The sequence below is a fragment of the Zootoca vivipara genome, chromosome Z, assembly GCF_963506605.1.
Source record: "Zootoca vivipara chromosome Z, rZooViv1.1, whole genome shotgun sequence".
Lineage (NCBI taxonomy): Eukaryota > Metazoa > Chordata > Lepidosauria > Squamata > Lacertidae > Zootoca > Zootoca vivipara.
In genome coordinates, this window is record NC_083294.1 from 40440502 (window position 1) to 40466963 (window position 26462).

Below are 26462 nucleotides of genomic sequence, written 5' to 3' on the forward strand. Positions count from 1 at the left end.
CCTCCCCTCCTGGGCTTCCCCCAACTTCCACTTCTGGTTTGTTTCCCCCTTATTATATACTGCTGTTTCCTAAAGATCCACTATATTATTTCTTTATCGTTTCAAATGTTACTTATTAATAAGGATGTGAGTGTTTAGTTAAATCCTGCCATCAAGTCAATAGTCTTCCTTTGTTTCTGCAAGTATATTTTAAATCGTTCCCACTCTTTTTCAAAGTCACTGTTGTCTGTCTGTCTGTCAATTTTCCCAGTTCTGCATAGTTCATCAATTTCTCTTCCCATTGTTCTTTAGTTGGCATTTCTCCAGTCTTCCACTTTTGTGCTATCAGAATTCTCGCCACCGTAGTAGCATACATAAATAGTGTCCTCTTCTCTTTCGGCAGATCTTGACCTAAAATGCCTAACAGGAAGGCTTCTGGTTGTTTAACAAATGTTATTTTCAACATTTTCTTCAATTCATTATATATCATTTCCCAATACAGCTTTACATTTTTACAATCCCACCACATATAATAAAAAGTACCTTCAGCCTTGCACCTCCAGCACTCTTTCTTTTCATTTTTATACATTTTTGCCAATTTGGCTAATAATAGGCACCATCTATACATCATCTTCATGTAATTCTCAGCAATACACAATCCGTAAATTTCAAATTTACTTTCCACAAGTTTATCTGATCTTCAAATTGTATACCTATATCTTGTGCCCATTTTATCATTACCGATTTTAATTCTTCATCTTTAGTTTCCCACTCCAAAAGGATATTATATGCCTTTTTTAATAGTTTCGAATTTTCTTCTAGCACTTCCTTTTGGAATTTGGAAACTGAATATGAAAAACCTTTATTGTCCTCTTTGAAGATATCCTTTAGCTGTCTATGGCGCAACCAACTTTGAAGAACCTTTATTTCTTCATATTTTTTCAATTTTAGTTTCCCCTCTTCTACTAATAAGTCTCTATGTGTTGGCCATTCTCTCCTTTTTTCCCAATGTTTTAAGTGGCAATGCCTCAATAGGTGATAACCACCAAGGTGTCTTAAAGGTAAAGGTAAAGGACTATTAGGTCCAGTCGCGGATGACTCTGGGGTTGCGGCGCTCATCTCGCTTTACTGGCTGAGGGAGCTGGCGTACAGCTTCTGGGTCAAGTGGCCAGCATGACTAAGCCACTTCTGGTGAACCAGAGCAGCGCACGGAAACGTCGTTTACCTTCCTGCTGGAGTGGTACCCATTTATCTACTTGCACTTTGATGTGCTTTCAAACTGCTAGGTTGCAGGAGCTGGGACCAAGCAACAGGAGCTCACCCTGTCGTGGGGATTCAAACCGCTGATCTTCTGATCGGCAAGCCCTAGGCTCTGTGGTTTAACCCACAGCGCCACCCGCGTCCCTCCAAGATGTCTTAGGTTCTAATAAATCTTTATACCGGCATTTCCCCCACACTTTGAACAGTGATCTCATTATATGGTTGTGAAACCCTTTATATATTTTTGCTTTTTCATACCATAAATAAGCATGCCATCAAAACCTGTGCGTTCGGAATGCATTAAATTTGTAAGTAGAGGTACCACTGTACTTTATTATAGTGTAGAAGTTGCTTACTGAAAACTTACCCTTTTTTGTTTTTGATTGCATATCAAACAAAACGTGAAAGGTTTACAAAGGACAGTGTTGAATGAGAGATAATTCAAGTGTCTCCATCAAAATCTGCCCTCTCCTGAAATATGTGTGTGTGTTAAGTATCCCTGGCAAAGCCATTCCTTCTTAGGATATAATGCTACTCACTCATTTTTAGAACTTCAAGCTAGTTTTCGAAACCATCTCGGCCACGTGTTTTCTCATGCCATCATAAAACATGAGGTATTTTGCTTGGGCTGTATAGTTCAGCAAATGCATTCCTTCTGGTGGCAATCCACTTGCTTCAAAATACTCCCATTGGATGACAGAGAAAACTCCCAAGTAAATGTGCATCACAGTTTTCATCTGCAGGAACAGCAAAAAGCTGGCAACCCAAATAAAATTTACTATTATCCTACTAGCCCCCTTTTAAAGTCTACACTTCACACAATTAGACCATCGTAGGAAGCAAGTTACTCCTAATCCCTCTAGGATGAAATATGAAAAGTTAACCTAGGTAGACAAGACAGGAGGAAAGGAAAGAAAGAGGTTTTATTCTTCAGTCCACGTCATTCTGATTTTCTCTATTTTAAAAAGGGGTGGGGTTGTTTTTTCTCCTCCAGTCTGCCCTCTGTTTCATCGATGGTAACCACTGTAGTCTGTCGCTTTGGGTCCAACTCCTTTGGAAGCAGAAGTAGCATTTGAAGCACAGTTGCAATTAGGGCAATGGTGATATGAAGGAGTTCGATGATGATGGGAAGATCTTGACATGGAAATGGCAGAAGCCGCTGCTATCATAGGCATGGAAAACCATGGGTTACAAAACGGGAGTAAACTAGCCCAATGAGCCTGCATGGCTGATAAGTCTGGGTACATGGTTGGGAAGGCTGGCAACCCCATCACCGGTGCAAAGGGGTTGTTGGGTACAGGAGGTATGACATGATACAAAGAGGTAGCAGATGTGGTGGTGGTCGAGTCTATCTCATGTGTGTTGACTCGAGCATGATTGGTGTGCTGGGGCAGATGGAAAGGAGCTAGCTGGTTTACTTTGCTGTCATTGTCCTCCGGGGCTGCCTGTTCAGAGGACCTCAGAGGGGTTGGAGGGGAAGCAGTGTATCCACTTCTCAGCCGGGCTGCTGCTCCAGCAAGGCCCTTTGGCATAGTAGGTTTTCGGAGTCCAGCTTTGTGCATTTTGTCCTTTGGGGAAGCTGCAAGGAAGTTACTTTCTCTAGTAGCAGGTCCCAGAGTAGTTTGACCTTCTGGGCTTCTTGACCTGCTCTTCAAGCAGCTTTCACTGAAGTCCTCATCTAAGGAGAAAGCAATAGGTGGTGTGTTTTTGATCCCAACTCTTCTCTTGCACCTTGCAAGAAGGTGAGGACAGCCTCTCTTAAAATTTGGGTTGTGGTAGAACTGTAACTAGAATAAAAACAGAGGAAGAGATGAAGTTAACATAAGGTTTCAAAGAGAAATGCAACAACGAAGCAATGCAAAATGACAGTCTCCATTGTGTATGTTTCAGTTGTCACACAATGGCTCTGAAATGTGGGGTTCTACATCCTACATCTCTATTGAATCAGTTCTGTAATCTTATAATTATGAACTGAGTTGGTGGAAACTGGCATAGAGTTTGCTACAAAGCGGGAGGAAGGAATTTGGCGGTGCACGTGTTGTCAGCATAATGTCTTTGGGAGGCTTAATAAAAGGAAACAGTAGCTAAGTGATATATTTTCAAAACTTGAGTACAGACATTGTTAAATGCACTATGAGCTCAGAAACTACAAAGGGAGTGGATGTATTGTTCTGAAGAATCTAGACTTAAAATCCAGAATATAGGTTTTTCAATTTCAGGTAGGTAGCCATGTTGGTCTGACGCAGTCGAAATATTTTTAAAAAAATGTCCAGTAGCACCTTAGAGACCCACTAAGTTTGCATGCACATGAAAACTTATACCCAGAACAAACTTATTTGGTCTCTAAGATGCTACTGGACATTTTTTTTTTTAAAAAAAAGGTTTTTCAGATTAGGGTCCTGCCCCAAAAGTAGGATGCTAGGGATTAATGTCATAGGGAATCTGTGGCCTGTGGCCCCATTAGGGGTAATAGGCATGGCCCTACTAACTCTACTCTGTCCTCGGTCCTCCCCCACCAGCCCAGTTTTCTCCTTCTTAGTGTCAATGTTGTCCTTGCAGAACTCAGCAGGGAGGAAGATGGGAACAAAACTAGGAATAGTTGGCTCTGACTCCACTTACCATTGGTCTCCCTGCTTTCCACCCTACCACATTCCAATGGGCACCAGCCACCACTTCATAAAATTCTTGAACAAGTGCACATATTAGTTGGTTGCTGTAGCAAATAAACCATTTTTATTGTTTGCAACTAAATTGGAGCCTTTATACTAGACAAGAGCATAATAGAAAACACCTGGTCATGTATCCCACATGCCTTCTGCACTAAGAACTTTTTATCTGTTTGGGGAAACAGTTGCAAAACTAGATAATTTTTGTTGGCCCATGTAGGGACACCTTTAGGATCAATTTATCTGAAGATGAAGTGCCTAGAACATTCCTAAAACAAGGACTGGCGGTTACTGGCAAAAAGTGTCTTTCTTTAGACATATGAAAGGTTCAAGATGCTTGGTTGTCAATTTGGATAAATGCCATATTTATTATTCCCCCTTTTTAACTCAATAGGTAAACGGCGTTTCTGTGCGCTACTCTGGTTCGCCAGAAGCGGCTTTGTCATGCTGGCCACATGACCTGGAAGCTGTCATTGGCTCCCTCGGCCAATAACATGAGATGAGTGCTGCAACTGCAGAGTCGGTTACGACTGGACCTGATAGTCAGGGGTCCCTTTACCTTTACATCCCATTGGTTTCAGTGAGAGATATGTACGTAAACTGCATCCTATGCACATTTAACTGGGGATAAGTCTCAACAGACACCCATAGGATTCTGTTGTAAATCTTTCTTGCTGTAATAAATGGTTTAGAGGTGTTTTAACTTTTAAGAGACAGTATGTAGATCTGAAATCACTGATATAACTTCCATTTATCCAATCTAAATAATCTGCTGTTTTGTGTAGTCTGTGCACAGCATTAAGCTCACACAGAATGTGTTTTGCTGCTATATTTAGTATTCACACTGAAGAGGCACTAACCTTATGATGACATTCCTGAGCAATTTCCATTTGCGTGAATAGCTCTTCCTTCCGGATATTGTATCACATAGTTTCCCTCCCCCTTTATCAAGCCTTTCAATTATTTTGCTTAGTTGATTTAGTAATCAACATTCACCTCTTCATGGAATTCTATGAGGCCACCTCCTACATGTATTTTGAGATTCTGAACATGCCTTCCCATCACAAGAGCCTTTACAGAACTAGCTTTCATTCTATTTATATTTAATGTGCCTCAGTGTTCACATCTACAGAGGTACTTGACTGGCTACATCCAAATTTGACTTCAAAAATGAAAATAATGACCTGGTAATCTTTAAATGAGGTAGTGCAAAACTTCAGGGAAGTAAACTATATTTAAGAAATATAACATTAAGGATTGCAATGGAATAATAGAATTGTAGATGCAATGCAGGAATATGCAGGTGGCCCGTTTGGGGATCAAACCTGTAACCTTTTTATTATCAGCACCATGCTCTAACCAACTAGAGTTGTGTCCTTACACTAACTGCAATATACAATAGCCAGCCAGCCATTTTTTTCTGTGCAAGTTGCAGTCCATAATTGCAAAGTACAATATGAAGTATACTTTTCCAATTTATCCAGAAAAAGCCTCTTGTCACAGCAAAAGTTGGAGTCAGCTTTTAAGCAGCTGCCATAATGAATCACAAGCGGCCTTGGCAGAACATCACTCAGATGCCTTGGAGAGCTTGTGAGAATTAAGAGCAGATACAGAATGAACTGTATCATTGTTCATTGTGAGTGGCATAGAGTGAGGATGCTTTTTAGCTGATTATTTTGGATTTGTCAGTCCCATGTTGAATGAATTTATCTAATTCACATGACAATTAAATTAACCCCTTCTTTTCAAATATGTTTAGCAGCTTAAAAAGAAAAGGAGGTACTGGTAAGAGCTTCTAAGTAGGCATTATTGTGTTCTATTTGGGAAATGGGGAAACATTAGCGACTTTCTGGATTAACCAAATTACTAACACTATATACTGTACATTCTCACTTGTGTCCTGGCCTTGAAGCAGCTCAATATCCACTATTTTTCCACGTTCTCTTAAGTACCTGTTTCCATTCTGTGTTGCTTTTTTCCCCTTTTCTGGAGAATGACTGATCTTGCACAGTATTAAAAGCAAGCTTTGAGCAATGTCTACCTTTTGAAAACCACACCATGCTCTTACCTTGCTAAATGCATAAGCAGCTTTTTCTTCAGCTAAAAATTCGACAAGGGAGGCAGACCTTTGAAAATTCTGCCTCATCTTGCTAAAGCCATAGAGATTGAGCTGACGAATGAAGCTTTTCATACAGTCAGTTTCAAAAATGCGCAGTGGTCCTTTCCTCTCTAGAACTTCCTTTTTAAAAAGCTCTTCATCTATCACTACACAATTCCCATCATCATCCCACCACAGTGACTTAAACTGATCACTTTCAACAATTTTCCAAAGCTTCTTTGGGAAGGTGAGGGATAGGAAATCATTGTCTTCAAGAGAACCATCATCACAGAGAGTAAGCCGTGGTCTTTTTGCCCAGGGTCCATCATTCAAAGCCTGAAAAGCATTTTCTTCTATCATAGACCTCAAGGCAGTGTCACCAGCTGCAGTTTTATCATGCAACGGAGTAGATGAAATTGATATTGCAGAATGAACTATTTCATCTTCAGCTGAAAAGTGTTGAGTCTGTGCAGCAGGAAGGTCCATGTCCATTTCTCTCTTCTCATTCTGGTAATTTTTTTCAGCTGTAGCCATTTATACTATTAGTCAAACCATGCTGATAAGGCAGCAGCAGGCCTATTAAAAATGATGCTAGCTTGTAGGGAGCTTCAATAGGGAGTTCTAGAACATCACAATGAGACCTATCTTGTGCAGGTGTGACATCACAAAATGAACTCTGGTTTCCTAGCGAACGATTTCATAATGACTGAACAGTATTTATGCATCTTCACTGAACAAGGGAAATTAGGACAAAGCCTATCAAATATTTGCCTTAAAATACGCACCATAAAAGCATCACATACCCACTGCACTTTAATTCCAAGAGAGAGGACACAAGTAAGATCATACTTCTTTTTTTAAAAAAAGAAAATTTGTTTGTGTAATTTCCTGCACTTGGATAAAGGTGGTTTTACTCGAGGTGTTGCATGAATGCTATAAAAAAAAACCCACCGTGCATTCTCTTAAGAAAAGTGAATTGTGTCAATACCACCACTGCATGTAACACAGTTCAGAACAAAATCTGGGGTACAATAACCCCAGAAACTGGAGTTATTCTAGGCCAATTTTCACTCTGTAATTTTATAGTAAGGAACAGAAAGCTAAGAACCCACCCTTTCTGCTCTTACAGAAGAGGAAGCATGTTTGACTTGCTAGATCCCCCTTGTTGCTCTGTGAGCATAATTGTACATCCTCATTCACAAGCAAAAGTTCATTAACAATTTAGATGTAGAGACAAAACACTACTCAAGTCTCCACTCCCTTCAGCTAATACAATTTGCCTAATACATACACTAAGGTTAAACACTACAGTAGATGCATACTGAACCTTGGTTAAGTCCATAGCTTTAAGAGAAATATGCAAATGTGGTTACATGTGCTTAAAATTTGTCACCTGGTGAAGAGGAAATCTGTTCCAGTTCAGCTTGTGAATAAGCAGGCAGCAGCTTCTCATTTGCTATTCCAGTACAAGCCCTGCCGACACTGATTTTCTATCATTGTGAATAAACCATTCCTTTTTCACACAAAGGAAGTTTTATGCCGAATTTCAAGCAACTTTGTTGTACAGCAACAGAAAAAGTGGCTTGGGTTAAAAGGTGTCTGTGAGGGACAGGGGATATCGCGAAGTCCCTCCCCTCCTGAGTTCAAGCCCGTCCCCGAGCAAAGGGGAAAGCAGGGAGAGTTCCGATTCCAGTGGGGAAGCAGGAAGTCGTGTCCGAGGCTCAGGCAAGGTAGAGGAGCCAGGGTCCCAGGTGGGACAGGAAGGGGCAAGCAAGGGGGGAAGACCCATCCCTCCAACTCCAGAATTACGCAGGAAGAGGAGGGGCAAGAGGATGGGTCTGCCAAAGCTTTTGTGTTGGAGAAAGACGCGCCAAAAGCCATTAGGAGGTTCTGAAACCGACTGACAACATCGCTCCGTGTAAATAGCAATGACTTGAGCACTGTAAATACGCAGCACCAATAAAAGAATAAAATGCAGAGCTGCGTAGCGTCGTTACTCTGAAGTAGTCCACTCCGGCCACTGTGACAGCAACCTCCTAATCATTTTTGGGCTACTTCGGAGTTGCCGGGATGAGCGTGTCCGAGGCGGAGAAGTGGCGGCAGATCGCTGAGCAAGCCCAGCTAGAACTGCAACAGCTGTCGCTGCAGGCGCAGGGAGAATTGAAGGCAGCTAAAGAGGAGACTAAGAAGGTCCAGGACGACCGGCTACAACTTGCGGAACAGGTGAGAGAGCTCCAGGAAAAAGAGCAGCATTTAAGGGCGGTGGCGGTAGACCTCCAAAACAAGCTGGATGCAGAGAAAAACAAGGCGGGAGGGGCTCCCCAAGTCCAAGTGCTGCCAGGAAGGAGAGCAGGGACCCTTGTAAGCAAGTTCAATGGAGACCCGAAGGAGTTTCAGGGCTTTGAGACTGAGATCGTGTATGCTCTTGAGCTGCACCAGAATGAGTTCCCCGATGATGAGCACAGAGTAGCGTTTATTGTGGAACATCTCACCGGAGCAGCCAGGGAGTGGCTAAGACCATTAATCGCAACCAAGAATCCTTGCATGAAAAATGTCCAACAATTTCTAGAAGGTTTGAGGACGATGTATTCGTCCGATAGTCATTTGGACCAGACTAAGGAGGAACTGCATAATTTACGCCAAGGAAATATGACAGTTCGCGCATATTGGGCGAAATTCACCATGCTGGTGCACAGACTGGGGTGGGTTTTGGATTCGCCTCCCATGCAAGCTGCGTTTTACTTGGGTTTGAGCGAGGAGGTGAAGGATGAACTCTCGAGAGGTCCAAAGCCCAGTACTATGGATCAGCTGAGCAAAGCAGCTCTGGCGGTGGGGGTGAGGCAGGAATCCCGGTGGAACGACAAGCAAGCGACGCGCGCAAAGCGGGCTTGGTTCCCACGGTCGCAGGAGAAGCCACTCCCTCAACGACCCTTTCAGGCCACGCCTGGAGCCAGCCAGGACCAGGAGCCCATGCAGATTGATAGCGCGCGCGCGCGGGCTTTTCAAACCCCAGCGGCGCCAAGACGCAAGGAGGGAAGGGGCGGGAATTGCTTTCTCTGCAACTCACCCCAGCATCTCGTCAGAGACTGCCCACATCGCAGGGAGTGGCAAGGAAAGGCGGGAACGGTGGTGCCCTCCCACACTGACGCAGCACCACAGCAGGGAAACGGGAAAGCCTGGCTGCAGGAGACAAGGGGCAGCAGCCAGGCACAGTCAGCAGACAACAGCCCCAGCCCGCCCACCCGCACAGAGAGGTGCAGAGCCAGCCCACCCCTCCCAGAGCAGGAGTGGTTCTAGAAGTGACGCTAACGCTCCCAAATGGCTATCCCCTGACGGTCCTCGCCTTAATTGACAGTGGGGCGTCCGCCAACTTCTTCTCGAGAAGCTTTGCAGAAGAGCACCAAATCCAGCTTTTGCAGTTGGATTTTCCTCTGCACGTAGCAACCATTGACGGCAGGGAGCTGCTGGGAGGGGCCATCTCACATCAAACCCCCCCCATGAGAATGACGGTGGGAAGGCACTCAGAGACACTGGCGTTCAACGTCACCACCATCTCAGACCCCCCCATCGTCTTGGGCATGAGCTGGCTGGCGCGCCACGACCCCTCCATCAGTTGGCACCAGAGGTGCATCACGTTTGGGTCAGACTTTTGTCTGGAACATTGCATGCAGCACCAACCAGGGGAGGGGCCTCCGATAGCCACGGTGGCCACCATGCATATCAAAGGGGGTGAGGCAATACCCAAGCAGTACTGGGACCTGCAGGAGGTCTTCAGCGAAGCGGAGTCCGACCACCTACCCCCGCACAGGCCTTTTGACTGCCAGATCAACCTGGTGCCAGGGGCGACGATACCCCCAGCCAAGCTGTACGCCATGTCAGACCAGGAGCTGGAGGATCTGCGCGCTTTCATCGACAAGAACCTCAAGCGGGGGTTCATAAGGGAAAGCAAGGCAGCAGGGGGCAGCCCGGTCTTCTGGGTGGACAAGAAAGACACGCAACAGCGCCGTCTTGTGGTGGACTTTAGACGGCTGAATTCGGTGACAGAGCCCGTGGCTTTCCCCATGCCCAGAGTGGATGATCTCCTGACAGCGGCACGCAGGGGCAAGATTTTCACCAAGCTGGACCTAAGGGGGGCGTACAACTTGATCAGGATCCGGGAAGGAGATGAATGGAAAACCACGATGTTCACGCCTCTGGGCTCTTTTGAATATCTGGTGATGCCCTTCGGTTTGCAAGGGGGCTCAGCATGCTTCCAGGCCTTCATGCACCACGTCCTGGGGTCCCTCCTCTTCAGGAAATGCTTGGTCTTCCTAGATGACATCCTTATCTACTCGAATGACCCAGTGCAGCATGTGAAAGATGTCAGAGAGGTGTTGCAACGCCTGAAGGAGAACCACCTGTATGTGAAGCTGGAGAAGTGCAAGTTTCACACCAAAGAGGTGGACTTCCTGGGCTACAAGCTGTCAGACAAGGGGCTGGCGATGGACAAGGACAAGGTGCAGGCCATCCTGGACTGGCACAGCCCCAGGACGCGCAAAGATGCCCAACGCCTACTAGGCTTCGCTAACTTCTACAGGAAGTTCATCAAGAACTTCTCTCGCGTTACGGCTCCCATCACGGACTGCCTGAGAGGCAAGCAGAAGTTCAAGTGGACACCAGAGGCGCAAGCAGCGTTCGAAAGCCTCAAGAGAGTGTTCGCCTCAGACCAAAACCTGTTCCATGTGGTGCAGGACGCGCCCCTACGCATTGAGACAGATGCTTCTGAAAAAGCTGTGGGCGCAATTTTGTTGCAACTGGACGCCAACAGGGAGTGGAGACCCTGTGCCTTCTTCTCCAGGAAGCTGACACAGCCTGAACGCAACTACACAGTGTTTGATAGGGAACTTCTTGCGATCTACGCTGCGTTCCAGCACTGGCGACACTTCCTGGTGGGCGCGAAGCACCCCATCCAGGTGTGCACAGACCACAAGAACCTGGAGTTCTGGAGAACTGCCAGGGTGCTCAACCAGCGGCAGATACGGTGGGCAGAGTTCTTCTCGAACTTCAACTTCTCCATCCACTACATCCCGGGGGAGCAGAATGTCAGGGCGGATGCCCTCTCCCGCAAGCCAGAGTACATGGAGGAGGAGGCGCCACCAGCCCCAAGGCACATTTTCCCCCCGTCGGCATGGTCCTGCGGAGCAGCTGTGGTGAGCGAGGCAGAACTCACAGCACTGACGGCAGCGGATGAATTTGCCAACCGCATCTTCAGAGAACTGAGAGGGGGGAGGGAGCAGGCAAAAGACTTTGCAGAACGCAGAGGGCTGCTTTTCTACAAGGGTGCGCTGTACCTACCCACCACCCAGCTTCGACGTACGGTCCTCAAGCAGATGCACGACAACCCTACAGCGGGGCATTTTGGAAGGGACAAAACCGCTCACCTAGTCATGAGACACTTCTGGTGGCCAGGGGTGCGGGAAGATGTTCGAGACTATGTAAGGGGCTGTACCACCTGCCAGCGGGCGAAGGTGGTCAGAGCAGCGCCACCAGGGTTGCTGGAGCCCTTAGCCACACCACACAGGCCGTGGGAAGTGGTGTCCATGGACTTCATCACAGATCTGCCTTCGTCCAGGGGTAAGACTGCAGTGTTGGTGGTGGTGGACCTTATGTCCAAAATGTGTCACTTTATACCGTGTGCCAGGGCAGTCTCGGCAGAAGAGACAGCCAAACTGTTTGTTGATCACATTTTCAGACTGCATGGATTACCTTTAAGGGTTATTTCGGATCGTGGCCGCCAATTTGTTTCCAGGTTCTGGCGGCGGCTCATGAACCTCCTGCAGGTGGAGGTCAGCTTGTCGACGGCTAGACACCCGCAGACCAACGGACAAGCGGAGAGGGTCAACGCCATTCTGCAGCAGTACCTGAGATGCTACGTCAGCCAGCGGCAAACGGACTGGGTGGATCGCTTGCCACTAGCAGAATTTGCCTACAACAATGCAGTGCACGTCTCCACAGGGGTGTCGCCCTTTAAGGCCAATTACGGGCGCGACCTCAGATCTTTCCCAGAGAGGGAGAGGGAGGAGGAGGAGGAGGAGGGCCCACAGGCTGAGGATTGGGCAGAGGAACTGGAGACGGTGCACCAGCAGCTCAGAGACCACTTGGAGAGGGCCAAGGAAGCGTACAAAAAGGGGGCAGATCGCCACAGGCGACAAGGGGAGGTCATCAGGGTGGGGGACAAGGTGTGGTTGTCCTCGGAGGGCCTTCCCACCAGAGGGAGGTGCAAAAAGCTGGCACCCAAAAGGCTGGGCCCCTTCACGGTCACGCAACAGGTAAACCCGGTGGCATACAGGCTGGCACTGCCAGAGGACATGAGGGTGCATCCAGTGTTTCATAGATCGCTGCTGTCGCCGTACAGGGAAAGCAGCAGGCTCCGAGACAGCGAACAAACCCCCGAGGGAGGGGGGGAGAGGGAAGGCAGGGAGCAACTCAATGAGGCCACGGCCATCCTGGATTCAAGGTGGGGGGTGGGGGGACTGGAGTACCTCATGGCATGGGAGGATGCTCCACCGTCCCAGAATGAATGGGTCCCAGCCACTCAGATACAGGAGGAATTCTTGGTGGAAGAATTTCACGCCCTCTTTCCCCACAGACCCAAGCCCTGGCACATGGAAAGGGAGGGGGAGGAGGAGGAGGCACGGGAGAGCAGCTCACCATGGCGCTGGGAAGCGGAGTTTGAGGAACCAGAGGATGAGGTATGGGTGTCACCGAGATCCACCCAGTCAGAGGAAGGAGCAGATTGGCAGAACGTTTTTACCCCCACCAGCTCTGACGCCACGGACTTTTTGGGATTCCCGTCCGCCCAGGCGGAAGGGGGGGGCTCGCAGGACTGGGGGGAGGTATTCACACCAACGGGCTCGGAGAGCACTGAGTTCTTAGGCTTCCAGTCGTCACCGACACATGGGGGGGGCCTGGGGAGGGGTGAAGGAGAGCTTGGGAGGGGGGTGGATGTGAGGGACAGGGGATATCGCGAAGTCCCTCCCCTCCTGAGTTCAAGCCCGTCCCCGAGCAAAGGGGAAAGCAGGGAGAGTTCCGATTCCAGTGGGGAAGCAGGAAGTCGTGTCCGAGGCTCAGGCAAGGTAGAGGAGCCAGGGTCCCAGGTGGGACAGGAAGGGGCAAGCAAGGGGGGAAGACCCATCCCTCCAACTCCAGAATTACGCAGGAAGAGGAGGGGCAAGAGGATGGGTCTGCCAAAGCTTTTGTGTTGGAGAAAGACGCGCCAAAAGCCATTAGGAGGTTCTGAAACCGACTGACAACATCGCTCCGTGTAAATAGCAATGACTTGAGCACTGTAAATACGCAGCACCAATAAAAGAATAAAATGCAGAGCTGCGTAGCGTCGTTACTCTGAAGTAGTCCACTCCGGCCACTGTGACAGTGTCCTTCTATACATGGAAGGGCTCTTTCCAACCTAGCTGAAGAATGGAGCATGAAAAAGTGACCCTAAATGCAAGGAAACTCTTCCATGTAGCTAAAGATTCTTTCACAAAGCTCCTTTAAAGATCTGTTAGTGTTCATCACATGACTGTGTCTTTATCCATTGTTTTTGATATTATAATCTGAATATTCTAATACCCCTTGAAAAATTGTGGCACTGCCCTGCCAGAAGTCTTCTGCAAGTGTTTATAGAACAGAACCACTAAGTTTTTGCTTTCTGCTCAGTTTTTGAACCGAGCACAATAGGACTTCTTAAGTCGATTTTTGCTATTGTTGTCGTTTAGAACCTAAATGGTAAATCTAGTGAATGCCCATGTCATCATGAAATGGCTTATAAATGAATCCTGTCATGTAATTTTCTTCCTTTAAAAATGAGGAATTCTACAAACAGAATAAGGTACATTATCATGGGCACATCCCAACCCTAGTTCTTAAAGAAATCGGGGAGTTTGGAAGCATGTCCACAAAACTAGAGTTTTAATACACTTTGTAGAAAATAGAGAGCTAAGCAAGCAATACAGGAGGATACTTTATTGACCAGCCAAAAATTGGGAGACTGAGAAATAAGATTAACAAACAATAACATTTTAACAAAAGTGGAAAAGCAACTTTTCAAAAAGCTAGTACCTTACCTTTATAAATACTATACAGGCAAGCTTTAATTAAAACAAAGCAGGAAGATTAACAAATAAAGCAGTATTTTCCACTTCTCTAAAACGCTGTGGCTACAATCCAGTCCACAAGTTACATGTGCAAAGGCCACTGATTTCAACATGCCTTGCCCATCTGTAACTAGGCAGGTTTGATGCTCATTAGGTAGGATAGTTATTTTAAATTCTTAATTGTACTGTGTAAAAACTTGGACTCCGTAGCTAACAAACTCTACACTGGAGGTTCAATGCTCGCAGCCAAAACAAGAGTATATGCCATAAACATGAGACCTTTTGTGAACCTTACCCCAGCTATTGCATTCCCATTTATTTTACTGGCATGGTATTTCATATGCAAATACATTGAAACTCTATAATTATATCAAAACAATTCTACATTATCTACATTACAAGCCATTAAAGCAGACACTGCTATCCATAAACAAATAAAAACAAAGGCATGACAAAAAAGTTGGCCACTGATTCCCAGCGAGTAGTCAGTCCTAGCTATGTGCTACGTGACCGAGTTCACTTTTAATCTGGCATATCAATGTTTAATTTGGGAGGCGGTATAACGTATTTTCCAGGACTCTGAGTAATGACCACTCCAGTCTTCTTCCGAAACATTGGAGCTATTTTTGGAGGTTCTGGGACAGGGGTTTCTTCTGCTTCTTCATTATCTTCATGATGCAGATCATAAGAAATATTGCCGTACTCTCTTAGGAATGGGAAAATTTCAAGTAGAAACTGACAGAAGTCTTTGCGGATTCCAAACCACCCTGTACAACAAAGGATTATTGAGACCTTTAGTCTAAAATGAAATTGACCAAAAACCAAGAAGCAAAACAAACAGACCTATTTCTGCTGCACGTAAAAATGATAGGATGTTATTTCAAAATGAGAAGAACAAGGAGAAGGCTTCTCTGCAGAATACTTACAATGATTGCCTCCTTTTTGTCCAAATGTTGTTGCCATTAAAGTTATCAGTGAGAGCCAGAGAGGAACAAATATGGGTATATATGAGAATGTATTGTGTCCATCCAATCTGTGCACAAGCAGGATCTAGAAAGACAATTAGGGAGTTTCAGTTTCAAGCTTAATACATCCTCTTCCTAGGAACACAAGATTATTTTAATGTCTTAGGCACCAAACTAGCAGGTGGTTGAAATTCCTAGGCATCATGACCATGAATGTGATTTTTTCCCAAATCAAGTAGGAACCCAATTCTAGACATTATCTTACATTCACAGGTCTCATACGGCTAGCAATCTTTTCAGACAGCCATGTGTCTGTTTTCAAGGAGGCCTTTTTCAGTCATGATTGCGTATTTGACACAGTTTGGTACTGGGTGGAGAATACCGACAGCCTCAGTAGTTTCTAGTACTAGCAACTACAAATACAGTTTGAAAATGGGTGGACAGTGTGTGGTGAGCCAAAGTCAAAAGAAAGTACAGGAGGACAGTCTAGCCCTGCATAACTCTTTGCAACTAGAAGTGAAAGTAGCTATGCAAGATGCCCATGCACAAATGTGCTTAGTATGTACAATTTACAGAGATCACAGAATTTATAATCCTCTCACACAACTATCAACGCCGCTCTAGAAATCAGGCAATCAATACTCATTGTTATGCCCTCCCAACACTAAGACACACTCCCCATTTTGCTGTGAAAATCTTATTCACAACAGCAGCTCCATTTGCAACTGTGACTGCCTCTAAAAAAGGCACACTATTAAAAGAACTGTGAATGATCTCCCAGACAATATTCCAACCTCACAAGGTAAATAGATCATTTTTTGCCTACTTCAAAGGTGAGTAATGGAACTACGATTGTCATCCAACTGATGGCCATTGTTATGTGAGTTCTTCTTTGCTCAGCAATCACATCCATCGAACGTAAGAATAGGACTGACCAGACAATGTAATAGAGCACAACCAAACATAGAAAGGACATCAGAATCCACAGAGGGACACAGACAACCTGCAAATAAAGCAGGGGAGATAATGCTTTCACACATCAGTCAGAAAAGCTGCCCAGTTTTCCTATGAAGGTAGTACCAGTTCTGAAATTTGTCATTAATTTAAAAATCCTTTTAGTGCAGCTCCTTTAAAACCAAACAGGGACTATTTACCTTTAACAACAGTCATGCGATCAGATGAACCTACCTCAAAGAACACACGGTACTTGGAACTATAAATCTACCTCCTCCCCACCACAGCTTTAAGAAGTTTTGCCTTAGTAAAATACTTAAACAAGATTTATTTTAAAGTGTGGACTTTGCTTCATTTGAAGTCTAAAACTTAGATAGGAGTTTCTTCATGTACCCATATACTGGAAAGTGGGGTAGGGTGAGGGGGATAATATAATGGAGATATCAGTCCTAGGGGCAGGGGGACAACTGGTTTCACAGAGCTTACAATGTCAATATTGCCTTCATATGGAAGACAGGCATTATGAAGCAGGAGACTAAGATAAAACCACCACTAATGTGCTCGGTGTCTTTAAATGTAATTTGCACCTTACATTCTGAAGACCATATCAGACACTCATCTGAAAAGGAGACCTTTATAGTTTGTCCTTGCAGCACAGAAACCCTTATAACGTCTTATGGATATCATGGCAGCCTAAATTTCATTTACTGTACTGTTTATTCTGCTCATGTCTTTCTTCATCTTCTCTGCATGAAGTATGTTCCAAACCCTTTGTTATTCATCCGAGGCCCTCTGAACCCCCACCACCACCCGAATAAGTACATGGTGACCACAAAGAGAGCTTTCTCATCCACCGTACGTTAGATATGGAACGCCTGGGACTTACTTAAGGATTTTAGAAAGCAGGCAATTTTTTAAAAAAATTGCCAAGGTATTCCATTATGTTTTTATCACAAGTTTTAAGGTTGCTTTATGATTTTAGAGATATTTTTGTGGGTTTTGCTACAGCTTATGTGTTTTTCATTATGATTTTGCTGTACTTGTTTTTTAGTTGTATGTCACCCTGTTAATAAAAGTGTGGCTTGTAAATGGAAGAAACAATAAATACAGAAGGCTCACCTACTATTTATAATGCATCTTAAGGTTTGTTAAAACAAGCGGTCAATTTGCTTTGTGGATTATTGCTCAGGTTTCCATGTATGCCATAATTAAAAAGCCCCTTTTTCTTAGATAGTCATCACACTTAGCATTTGCATAAGACCTTAAAGCTTTGAAAATAGCATAAAAAATGAGCACAGTTTACATACAAGCCATGGCCACTTGATTATTTCATCCAGTCGGAGTGCAATGAATATGAACTGGAGAATATTGACAGAACACAGGATTTCCAGCTAGGAAAGAATAAAAGCAGGTATGTCAGAATGAAATAGGGTTTTATTCCCCCCCCCCAATGCTACCACAGTCAAAATACACTTAACAAAGCACCTGTACATAATTTTTGAGCTGACCATTTTGTTCCTTGAGGGCAATTAGATAAGTTATATTATGAGTGTACCACCACAACTGAAACATAAACAGGAAGTTAATAAGGCCCTTCAGACATTCTAGTGTAGGAGCCAAATCTGGCCCAGTAGACCTCCCAATTTGGCTCATGATGCCATTTTAGGGAAGCCATGCCCGCCCTGCACCTGACATCATACATAATGTCCTGCCTACCTGTCAAATTTGGCTCATTAGGGTCAGGGCATGCTGAAACTAAAAGTGGTTTTCCACTCATGGTCTGTCTGGGGCAGATAAACCATATGACTGAATTTGGATGTACCACCAAGCCAAAATATGGTATACCTCAGGACAGCAGGCCTGGAGGAGGAAAGCTGCCCTGATCTCTAGGAGCCAGCACAATTACTTTTCCATGCTAAGCAATATAATATGATAATATATATATACAGTGGTACCTCAGGTTAAGAACTTAATTCGTTCCAGGGGTCCATTCTTAACCTGAAACGGTTCTTAACCCGAGGTGTGCTTTTGCTAATGGGGCCTCCTGCTGCCACTGTGCCACTGGCACGCGATTTCCGTTCTTATCCTGGGGCAAAGTTATTAACCCGGGGCAACCACTTCCTGGTTAGCGGAGTTTGTAACCTGAAGCGTCTGTAACCCAAGGTACCACTGTACATCTACTAAAAATTGATTTACAACATGATTCAAAAGAACTGAGATAGAAACAGATATTTTCAGTTTATAAATTTGAATTATAAATTAAAGCCCTCAACCCCCACCACAGCACTATCCACCCATCCAGCAGTCTCACCTCCAGAGATCTGTCATGCCGAAAGCCCCAAACACAAGCTGCAATGGATACTGGAGACACAAAGAACAACGGCATGAAGACTAGAAGCCAAAAGCGGGTTCCTCTCTCAATCCCATCACAGACTAGCACTTCAAACATCAGCAGTAACAAGTGGATGCCAACTGCAATTAACATGGCTTTGAACTCCACACATGTTTCTCCTTCTGCACTAAAGGGGGGCAGAAAAAATATATACAGTATTATGTTAGATGAACAATACAACTTTGTCCACACATTCACAGGGATTTGACTTAGCCTGCTCTCTACATATTACTTATACTTTATGCGAAGATGCTATACCCCTTATGGGAAAAGGTCACCTGTTGTGCTCATGAGGTGTACATAGATAAGTCACCACAGGATAATTGCTAACATGTCATCTTCCAAGGTGGCACTAACTGCATAAAGGACTTGTTTTTTGGTTAAGGTCATTAACTGAACTACCATGATCCTATCCCCATCTGAAAAGCAGTCCTGTGAGGGAACTAAGATTGTGTGGCAACAGGGCCCACACAAGCACTCTCAGTGGCTATACCACAAAGTTTACACGAAGTACCGTATTTTTTCGCCCCATAGGACGCACCTGACCATAGGACGCACCTAGTTTTTTTAGAGGAAAGCAAGAAAAAAACTACTTTGCTTTCTTGAATTGTCCTAGGCATAGCAGCCAACTCCTAGAGGCCTAGATGCCTTTGCCCCCCCCCCAATTAAATATTTGAGGAAGCTTCTTTTGCAAAGGGGGAAAACTCCATTTTTTAAGGATCAGCTCCAAGTTGTGCAGCTTTTTTTACAAATGGGAAAAGCCCCGTTTTTGGGGGGTGGGGGTCAGCTCAGAGTTGTGCATCTTTTTTGCAAAGGGGGAAAGCTCCATTTTTTAAGGATCAGCTCAAAATTGCTGAGTTTCCTTGCAAGGGGAAAAAAATCCTGTTTTTATGGGGTTCAACTCACAGTTCTGCAGCTTCTTTTATAGGAAAGGAAAGGGACCCATTTCTACAGTTTCCAGACAGATAATCTAATCAGCCAGTCACGTGTCTCCCTCTGCAGACAACAACTGAGGCCTATGGGAGGGGCCTGGAAGGGAGTTAGCTCTCTTATCTCCCTCCCCGATCTCTTGCAATCAGCTGCTGAGTGGGTTCCTTTCAGCTCATTTCCTCTTGTTAGCCCTTAGCTCTTTCTTTCTTTTCTTTTTTTAAAAAAAAGCACAATCTGCCTTTAGCCTCTGGGCAATTCAGCTTCTGGGACCACGCATTTGCTCCATAAGACCACAGACATTTCCTCTTACTTTTTAGGAGGAAAAAGGTGTGTCTTATGAAACGAAAAATCAGCCCCGAGTGCTCCCTGGAAGGACAGATCCTGAAGCTGAGGCTACAATACTTTGGCCACCTCACGAGAAGAGAAGACTCCCTGGAAAAGACCCTGATGTTGGGAAAGATGGAGGACACAAGGAGAAGGGGACAACAGGAGATGGCTGGACAGTGCTCTTGAAGCTACAAACATGAGTTTGACCAAACTGCGGGAGGCAGTGGAAGACAGGAGTGCCTGGCGTGCTATGGTCCATGGGGTCACGAAGAGTCGGACACGACTAAACGACTAAACAACAACAATATGGAACGAAAAATATGGTAACCCACTGATTATTTAAACACACAAAAAATATAATTACTCTTACCGATACTGTGGGTTTCGTGCCCATACTCCAGTTCCTACTGAGGCGCCCACAATTACCATTAACTTCCACAGCCATATTGGAGCAAACACTGCCCAGTAGCTCCACTGAATCTTGTCATCCAAACGAAGAGAAAGCAAAACTGAGAACAGCAGCAGGCAGGCATAGATAAGAAATTTGCTGGGGGGGGGGGTTTAAAAAAGAGAGAGAATGATTTATTTTTACACACGAGATTGCAAAAAAACAACAACCTCAAAGCAGTTTACAAAAGATAAAACAACTCACTTTACTGGCCAAGGGAGCCAGTGTACAGCTTCCGGGGCATGTGGCCAGCATGACTAAGCCACTTCTGGCGAACCAGAGCAGCACACGGAAACGCCGTTTACCTTCCCACCGGAGCGGTATCTATTTACAGTATCTACTTGCACTTCGACATGCTTTCAAACGGCAGGAGCTGGGACCAAGCAATGGGAGCTCACCCCATCACGGGGATTCGAAATGCCGACCTTCTGATCGACAAGCCTTAGGCTCAGTGGTTTAACCCACAGCGCCACCTGCACCCCGGTCTAGGCTTGTCTAAATAGGAATGTTTTTAGCAGGCACCAGAAAGGGCAAGTTGAAGGAGCCTGCTTGATCTCAGTAGGGAGTTCCGAAGTGCAGGCACTGCCACACTGAAGAATTGAGATCTTACAAATGTGTAATGGGTATGATGTGGCACCTGTAGTAGTGCCATTTCTACCAATCGGAGCGCTCAAGGAGGCACATGTAGGGTAAGGTGACCTTGTAGGTTAACTGGTTCCAGGTTGTTAAGGGCTTTATACCAATAGTAACACCTTGAACTTTGCCAGTAGCAAATGAGCAAGCAGTGCAAATCTGTAAGCACAGGTGTTATATGCTGATAATGCCTTGCTCCAGTCAGCAATAATGCTGCATTCTGCACTAACTGCAGCTTCCGGATCAAGCGTGAAGGAAGCCCCACATACAGCACATTGCAGTAGTCCAGTCTTGTAGTAACAAACACATGAACATCAAGGAATTTGCATTTTTAGGGTATGAATGCTGCTGTCCTAGGTATCTTTAAAAAATCAATAAACATCTAAGGCACTGAACAAATAAAGATCCAAATGTCCCAATACTCAATCTACCTGCACCCCTAGGTCCCATCACATGAGCACCAAAATCTTCCAAAAGACCCATATATTATACATTGGTAAGACTGTACCAATGTATGTTCTATTCCAAGAACATAGCTCAGCTATCTGACACTACACACCTGGTATATATGCCTTGGGAAGCTTCCTGCATTACTTTTTAAAACTCCAGGCATGCTCTTAAAACTCAACAAATTAGTTGATCGATCAAAACACTTTTCCTACAACAAAACCACTTGCCATAGAGCTGGGCCAGCCTCAACCCTCTTATAAGTAGTAAGAATTAAAGGAGAATGTATTTATGTGGTGCATGAGGTGCTATGAGTGAGATTACAAAAACCTCTTAAAACAAAATGCAAGAAGCAAATTCCTTCAGGTCAACTGGGGGATTATTTTTCCGCTTGATGGGGACTGAAGACCCTCGTCCACATGAGAAATGCCTCAGATGGCCATTAACCCACCTCTATTTTTGAAGACAAACCTCATAACAGGGCATGCGTTTGCTTTTTGCCTACTCCATCCCAATGAGGCAAGTAATGATGAGTCATAAAATTCAATTCACAATAGATTAATTCCATTTTATCTTGTAAAAAGCAATATGTTTTTAAAACCCAGCTGTTTCTCACAATATTCATACTTTCCTGGCACTATAATTCTATTCCATGTTAAAAACAAACAAAAAACACCTTTCTGGTTTTCTCTTTATAAGATTTAAGCCTTCCATAATTTTTATCTCCCAGTTTTCATTTGTTGCTCTAAAGAAGTACCAGTAATAGAGTGTGATGTACAAGCTAAGTGACAGAAAGCTCTACTAGCAACTTAGTCATAATAGGAACCTTGGGATACAGAAGTAGAAAACCTTTGAACGCTAGTTGTCACGAGACAAACAAGGCAGGGTTATTCCTTTCAAGCAAGTCTGTGGTCATCCTGGAAGCATCTGGCTAGCCACTAATGGAAACAGGATGCTGGATTAGAAAGACCTTTGACTGAAACTAGTGCAGCATGTTTCAAAAAGTTCCTGTATCAAATCTCAGCTCTTTAAGTTGTTTTAAACAAATCACTCTCTGTCAGCCCATAGCTACAATACTGGAGAACTGGAATGCTGGCTTGCCTCACAGGGCTGTTGTAAAGATTTCCACTTTGAACTAGACTATATAACAAAAACCACTTAAATACCGTAACCACACCTACTCCACAACCCAACTTTGTATTTAAACCACAGCCTGGCAGCCATGACATAAAAAATAAATTCCATGCAGGTGAATAAGCAGACTGGCAAAGGAGAGATGGAGCTCTTCATTCATCTGCTGTCATCAGCACAGAAACCAAGCAGGCTGCCAGAAGGGGGATGCCACCTGCTCTGCACCTACTATAGAAATGCAGGTGTTGAAGGATGGGATCCTATTTCTTTTCTGCTGGCAGAGTAGTAATTTTTATTACAGGCAACCCACCCCTCAATTTACGTGTGTTCAATACATGCGCAACTGCGCATCACACTGAACCCAAAAGTGACCCCCCAAAAGGGGCCAGGCGGTTCAAAGTGTCTGTAGGCTTTTCCAATGGTGTTTCAAATTTACCGGTACGTGATTTCACTGACACACATGGTGCCTCAGAAGTAATCTCCGTGTAAATGGGGGGTTGGCTGTCCTCACCTTATTTACATGGCCAGTGTAGCTGACAGCATGGCCTTGAATCAAGCTGGCCTGGATCTCAAGTCTCCCTTCAGCCACAATGATTCCAGGATGGCTGCAATCTCCCAGCTTTACTCTTCTTCAAAAGGTTGCTATTTGGAAGAGCAAACTGGATCCCTATGCTTAACAGCTACTAATCCATAAAGCTCTAAGGAACCTCCAGCAGCAATGCACCATATTTTTTTTGTCCCATAGGAAGAAGAGAGCAGAGAGAATTGCTGTAGAGTAGACCAGGGGTGTCAAACTCAAATTCATTGGGGGCCGCATCAGCAGTTTGGTCACCCTCAAAGGGCCGGTTGTATCTGTAGGACTATGTGTCCACTCTTTATTATCATAAATTGTTGTCACTGCATTCAATTATTACTGTTTTTTGTAATAATGTAAGTAATAACTAGCTCTGAAAGCAGAAACATAGTCAGAATAATGGCAAGTAGATATTCAAATGTACAATTATTGTACAATTTATTGAAAAATGATTTTTGGTAACTGCACTGGGTGGTGGAGGCTCGCTAGGGTTTCATGCAGGACCTTTGCAGAGCTACTAGTACCTGGAGATGCTGGGGTCCTTCTGCATGCAGGACAGATGTTCTGCCAGTGAGCCACCACCCTTCACCAAAGGGACTGGCTGAGGTTGACTCACTGGAGCTGCTCTCCTGGTTCCAGGGTTTAAGGGCCAGAAGTATAAAGCAGCATCCTATGTTTCTGAGGAGAGGGAGGGGGAGGGGAGGGGGAAGGGGAGGGGAGGGGAGGGAGGGAGGGAGGGAGGGAAGAAGGAAGGAAGGAAGGAAGGAAGGAAGGAAGAAAAGAGGGAGTGGAAGGGAGAGAGGAAGGAAGGAAAGAGGAGAGAGAAAGAAGAGTAGGAAATAAGGAAGGGAATAAAGAAGGAAAGAAAAAGAAAGAGGGAGAGAAGACGGAAAGGGAGAAAGAAGGAAGGAAGTAGAGGGAAAGAAAGAATAAGAATGAGGGAGAGGAAGAAAGATGGGAAGGATAGAAGGAAGGAAGGAAGGAAGGAAGGAAGGAAGGAAGGAAGGAAGGAAGGAAGGAAGGAAGGAAGGAAGGGAAAAGAGGGAGCAGGAGGGAGAGAGGAAGGAAAGAGGTGAGAGAAAGAAGAGTAGGGAAGAAGGAATAAAGAAGGAAAGAAAAAGAAAGAGGGAGAGAAGACAGAGATAAAGAAGGAAGGAAGGAGAGGGAAAGAAAGAATAAGAACGAGAGAGGAAGAAAGAGTGCCAGAAAAGAGTGTGAAGGGACCCAGGGGCAAAAAGCATTTCCCGTGCAGCGTGAGGCAGCGGGTGTCCGTTTTAGGAGAAGTGCGTAAAGCCTCAGAGTTGCACGTTCGTGAGGCTGAGCCGCGGCAGGAGGAGGAGGAGGTGAGGCAAGAGGAGGAGGAGGAGGCGGCGGCTTGCCGGGTCGGTGCCCGGCAGCGCCGTGCGGAGAGTCCCGAGCCTCTGGGACGCAGCAGTGCTCTGTAGCACTTTGAATCCTCCTCCTCCTCCACGCGGCTGGGTGCTTTGTCTGTGCTTCAGCAGCAGCAGCAGCCGTTTCCAGGCGCCGAGCCATGGCAGGAGGAGGATTCAAAGTGCTACAGAGCACTGCTGCGTTGCAGAGGCTCGGGCCTCTCCGTGCGGCGCTGCTCCGGCCGCCTTTCTACCCCCCCCAGCCCCAGCTGTTTGTCGGCACTTTGTCGGCGCGGCGCTTCAGCAGCAAGGTTGGCTGGGGCGCTCGGCGGACCAAGTGACGAGGTCTGGCGGGCCGGATTTGGCCCCCGGGCCTTGTGTTTGACACCCGTGGAGTAGACCCTTCGCATCCTGGTCATCACTTGTTTGATTTACTCCCATTCGGATGTCAATACAGGACTCTATATACAAAAACGTCTAGGCACAGGAATAGCTTTTTTCCTTGTGCCATCAAATTGTTGAATCTGTAGTTGTGGGCGGAAGGGAGGCCAGTTGCGAGTATGGAATCTTTTCGCTGTGCTGTTGTATTGTGAGGGGAATACCGTTTGTATGAGGTACGTTTTTTCTTTACATTGCAATGCAATATAGTCGAAGCAAAATTCCAAGTATGGTTGATACTTGGCCAATAAATTATTCTATTCTATTCTAATAACAACAATACCAATACCCCGCATATCTGGCTGGGTTTCCCCAGCCACTCTGGGTGGCTTTCAGTACATACAAAAACTTAGTAAAACGTCAAAGACTGTGTGGGGATGTTAGGTATGTTAAAATCCCTTGGGAGAAGCAGACTCTCTCATCTGACAAAATTTTCTGGTTTCCATTTTGTCTGCTTTGCATATTTTATCTTCTGCAATAGCTTCAGCGGGACGAGGTAGATGAACAAACAAATAATGCCATCCATTTTTATATATGTGTGTGTGTGTGTGTTTGCGTCTGTGCGTGAGATCTGTTTACTTTATAAGGTATAAGCACTGGTTTATGGTTTGTTTTTTAAAATGCTATCAGTTTTATTTTATTTATTTACTTCGTAAGACTTATGCACCACTTGATTGTTTTAAAAAAGGAGAGAGACACCCCTCGAGGCGGTTTGCAACACTCTTCCCTTCCCCGCCCCCCAGTAAAATCGAGGAAAAATTCACAACACGCGGAAGCCGAAATGCTAAAAAGTGTTTAGAGTTCACCTCGGCTTCCTCCTAAATACCCTGGTTAGCAGGGGCCGAAAAGAGTACAAAGCGCAGGGAAGGCGCCTCCCTGACCTCAAGGGGCAGGGAGTTCCGACGGTGCGGGCGCTGCCTCACCAAGGAATAGCAGCCATAAAAAGAACAATAAGGTTTCTCGCGAATAACAATAACCGCTCCACCGGCCCTTCCGAGGCCCCTCTGAACCCGCGCAGACACGGCCTCCGCCTCGACCCCTCCCGGCCTCACCTGGGATTGAAGTCCTGAAACAAGCCCCTCAGGTTCATGGCGATCTGCCTTCCGCCGCCCTTCTCACAGGGGGCGCATCGCGGGACCCCCCAAAAATGTCCGCCGCCCGACAGCCGCCCGCCCTATCCTGCCAGCTCACAGCGGCCGGGCCGCACCGCGCCTGCGCCGCCGCTCGGATGCGCACGCGCGGGATCTCGGAGGCTGTTCCCAGCCAACCCTCCCCTCCCTACTCCCTTGCGCCCAAGGCTGCTTCTTTTTCTCTCCTTCCCCGCCCACTACCGAAAGCTCCGGGCCCCGCCCACCTCCGCCGGCTAAAGGCGTTGGGAAGGCAGTGCGCGTGCGCGACGGCCAGGCGCCTGCGCCATGCGCGCCTTCGAAGCTTTGCTCGGTTGCGGGGCAGAGAAGGGCAAGGTGATAAAAGCATTGGGCTTTCCAACGTAATCATGCTTTTTCTAAGGACCTGGCATCATAGGTTAAGGGCACCACAATCTAGCGCCCAACCCCGTCCCCTTGCAATGCAGGAATTTTTTATGGCTAACGTGGGGCCGGAATCCACGACCCTGAGATTAATGCTCAACCAGCTGTCTTTTTTTTCTCCCGACCATCGCAGTGCCTTTATCTGACTAGCTGCCTGGTTTGTATCTTGGGTTTTATTTCCTCACA

At 45.7% G+C, this 26462-nt stretch overlaps 2 protein-coding genes across 3 annotated transcripts; both read right to left on the bottom strand.

The window, feature by feature from the left end:
• Window positions 1-227: 227 nt before the first annotated feature.
• Window positions 228-7597, bottom strand: LOC118084008 (heat shock transcription factor, Y-linked-like). Its single transcript, XM_035113219.2, has 2 exons — window positions 5974-7597; window positions 228-3026 (listed from the first exon to the last, which is right to left on the bottom strand). Exons 1-2 carry the CDS (start codon window positions 6535-6537, stop codon window positions 2247-2249), a joined length of 1344 nt encoding a protein of 447 aa, XP_034969110.1. The 5' UTR covers window positions 6538-7597; the 3' UTR covers window positions 228-2246.
• Window positions 2888-25962, bottom strand: TMEM185A (transmembrane protein 185A). 2 transcript variants are annotated; one of them, XM_035113218.2, is made up of 7 exons: window positions 25800-25962; window positions 20077-20253; window positions 18369-18576; window positions 17365-17448; window positions 15930-16106; window positions 15065-15188; window positions 2888-3026 (listed from the first exon to the last, which is right to left on the bottom strand). In XM_035113218.2, the coding sequence occupies exons 1-7, from the start codon at window positions 25835-25837 to the stop codon at window positions 2998-3000; spliced, it is 837 nt and encodes a 278-aa protein (XP_034969109.1). In that variant the 5' UTR covers window positions 25838-25962; the 3' UTR covers window positions 2888-2997. The 2 variants fall into 2 exon arrangements, with proteins under 2 accessions (XP_034969109.1, XP_034969108.1); XM_035113217.2 differs by lacking the exon at window positions 2888-3026 and adding an exon at window positions 13993-14905 and having other exon boundaries at window positions 25800-25961.
• Window positions 25963-26462: the final 500 nt, after the last annotated feature.

What these genes read in the sequence shown, in the direction of transcription:
- LOC118084008 (XM_035113219.2), bottom strand. Translation starts at nt 6,537, where the DNA reads ATGGCTACAGCTGAAAAAAATTACCAGAATGAGAAGAGAGAAATGGAC. An exon ending in CTGCTTATGCATTTAGCAAG is followed by an intron (nt 3,027 to 5,973) that starts GTAAGAGCATGG and finishes TTTTTATTCTAG; the next exon opens with TTACAGTTCTACCACAACCC.
- TMEM185A (XM_035113217.2), bottom strand. Translation starts at nt 25,837, where the DNA reads ATGAACCTGAGGGGCTTGTTTCAGGACTTCAATCCCAG. An exon ending in GGCATGACAGATCTCTGGAG is followed by an intron (nt 17,449 to 18,368) that starts GTGAGACTGCTG and finishes ATTCTTTCCTAG; the next exon opens with CTGGAAATCCTGTGTTCTGT. An exon ending in TTCCATTACTCACCTTTGAA is followed by an intron (nt 15,189 to 15,929) that starts GTAGGCAAAAAA and finishes TTGTCTTTCTAG; the next exon opens with ATCCTGCTTGTGCACAGATT.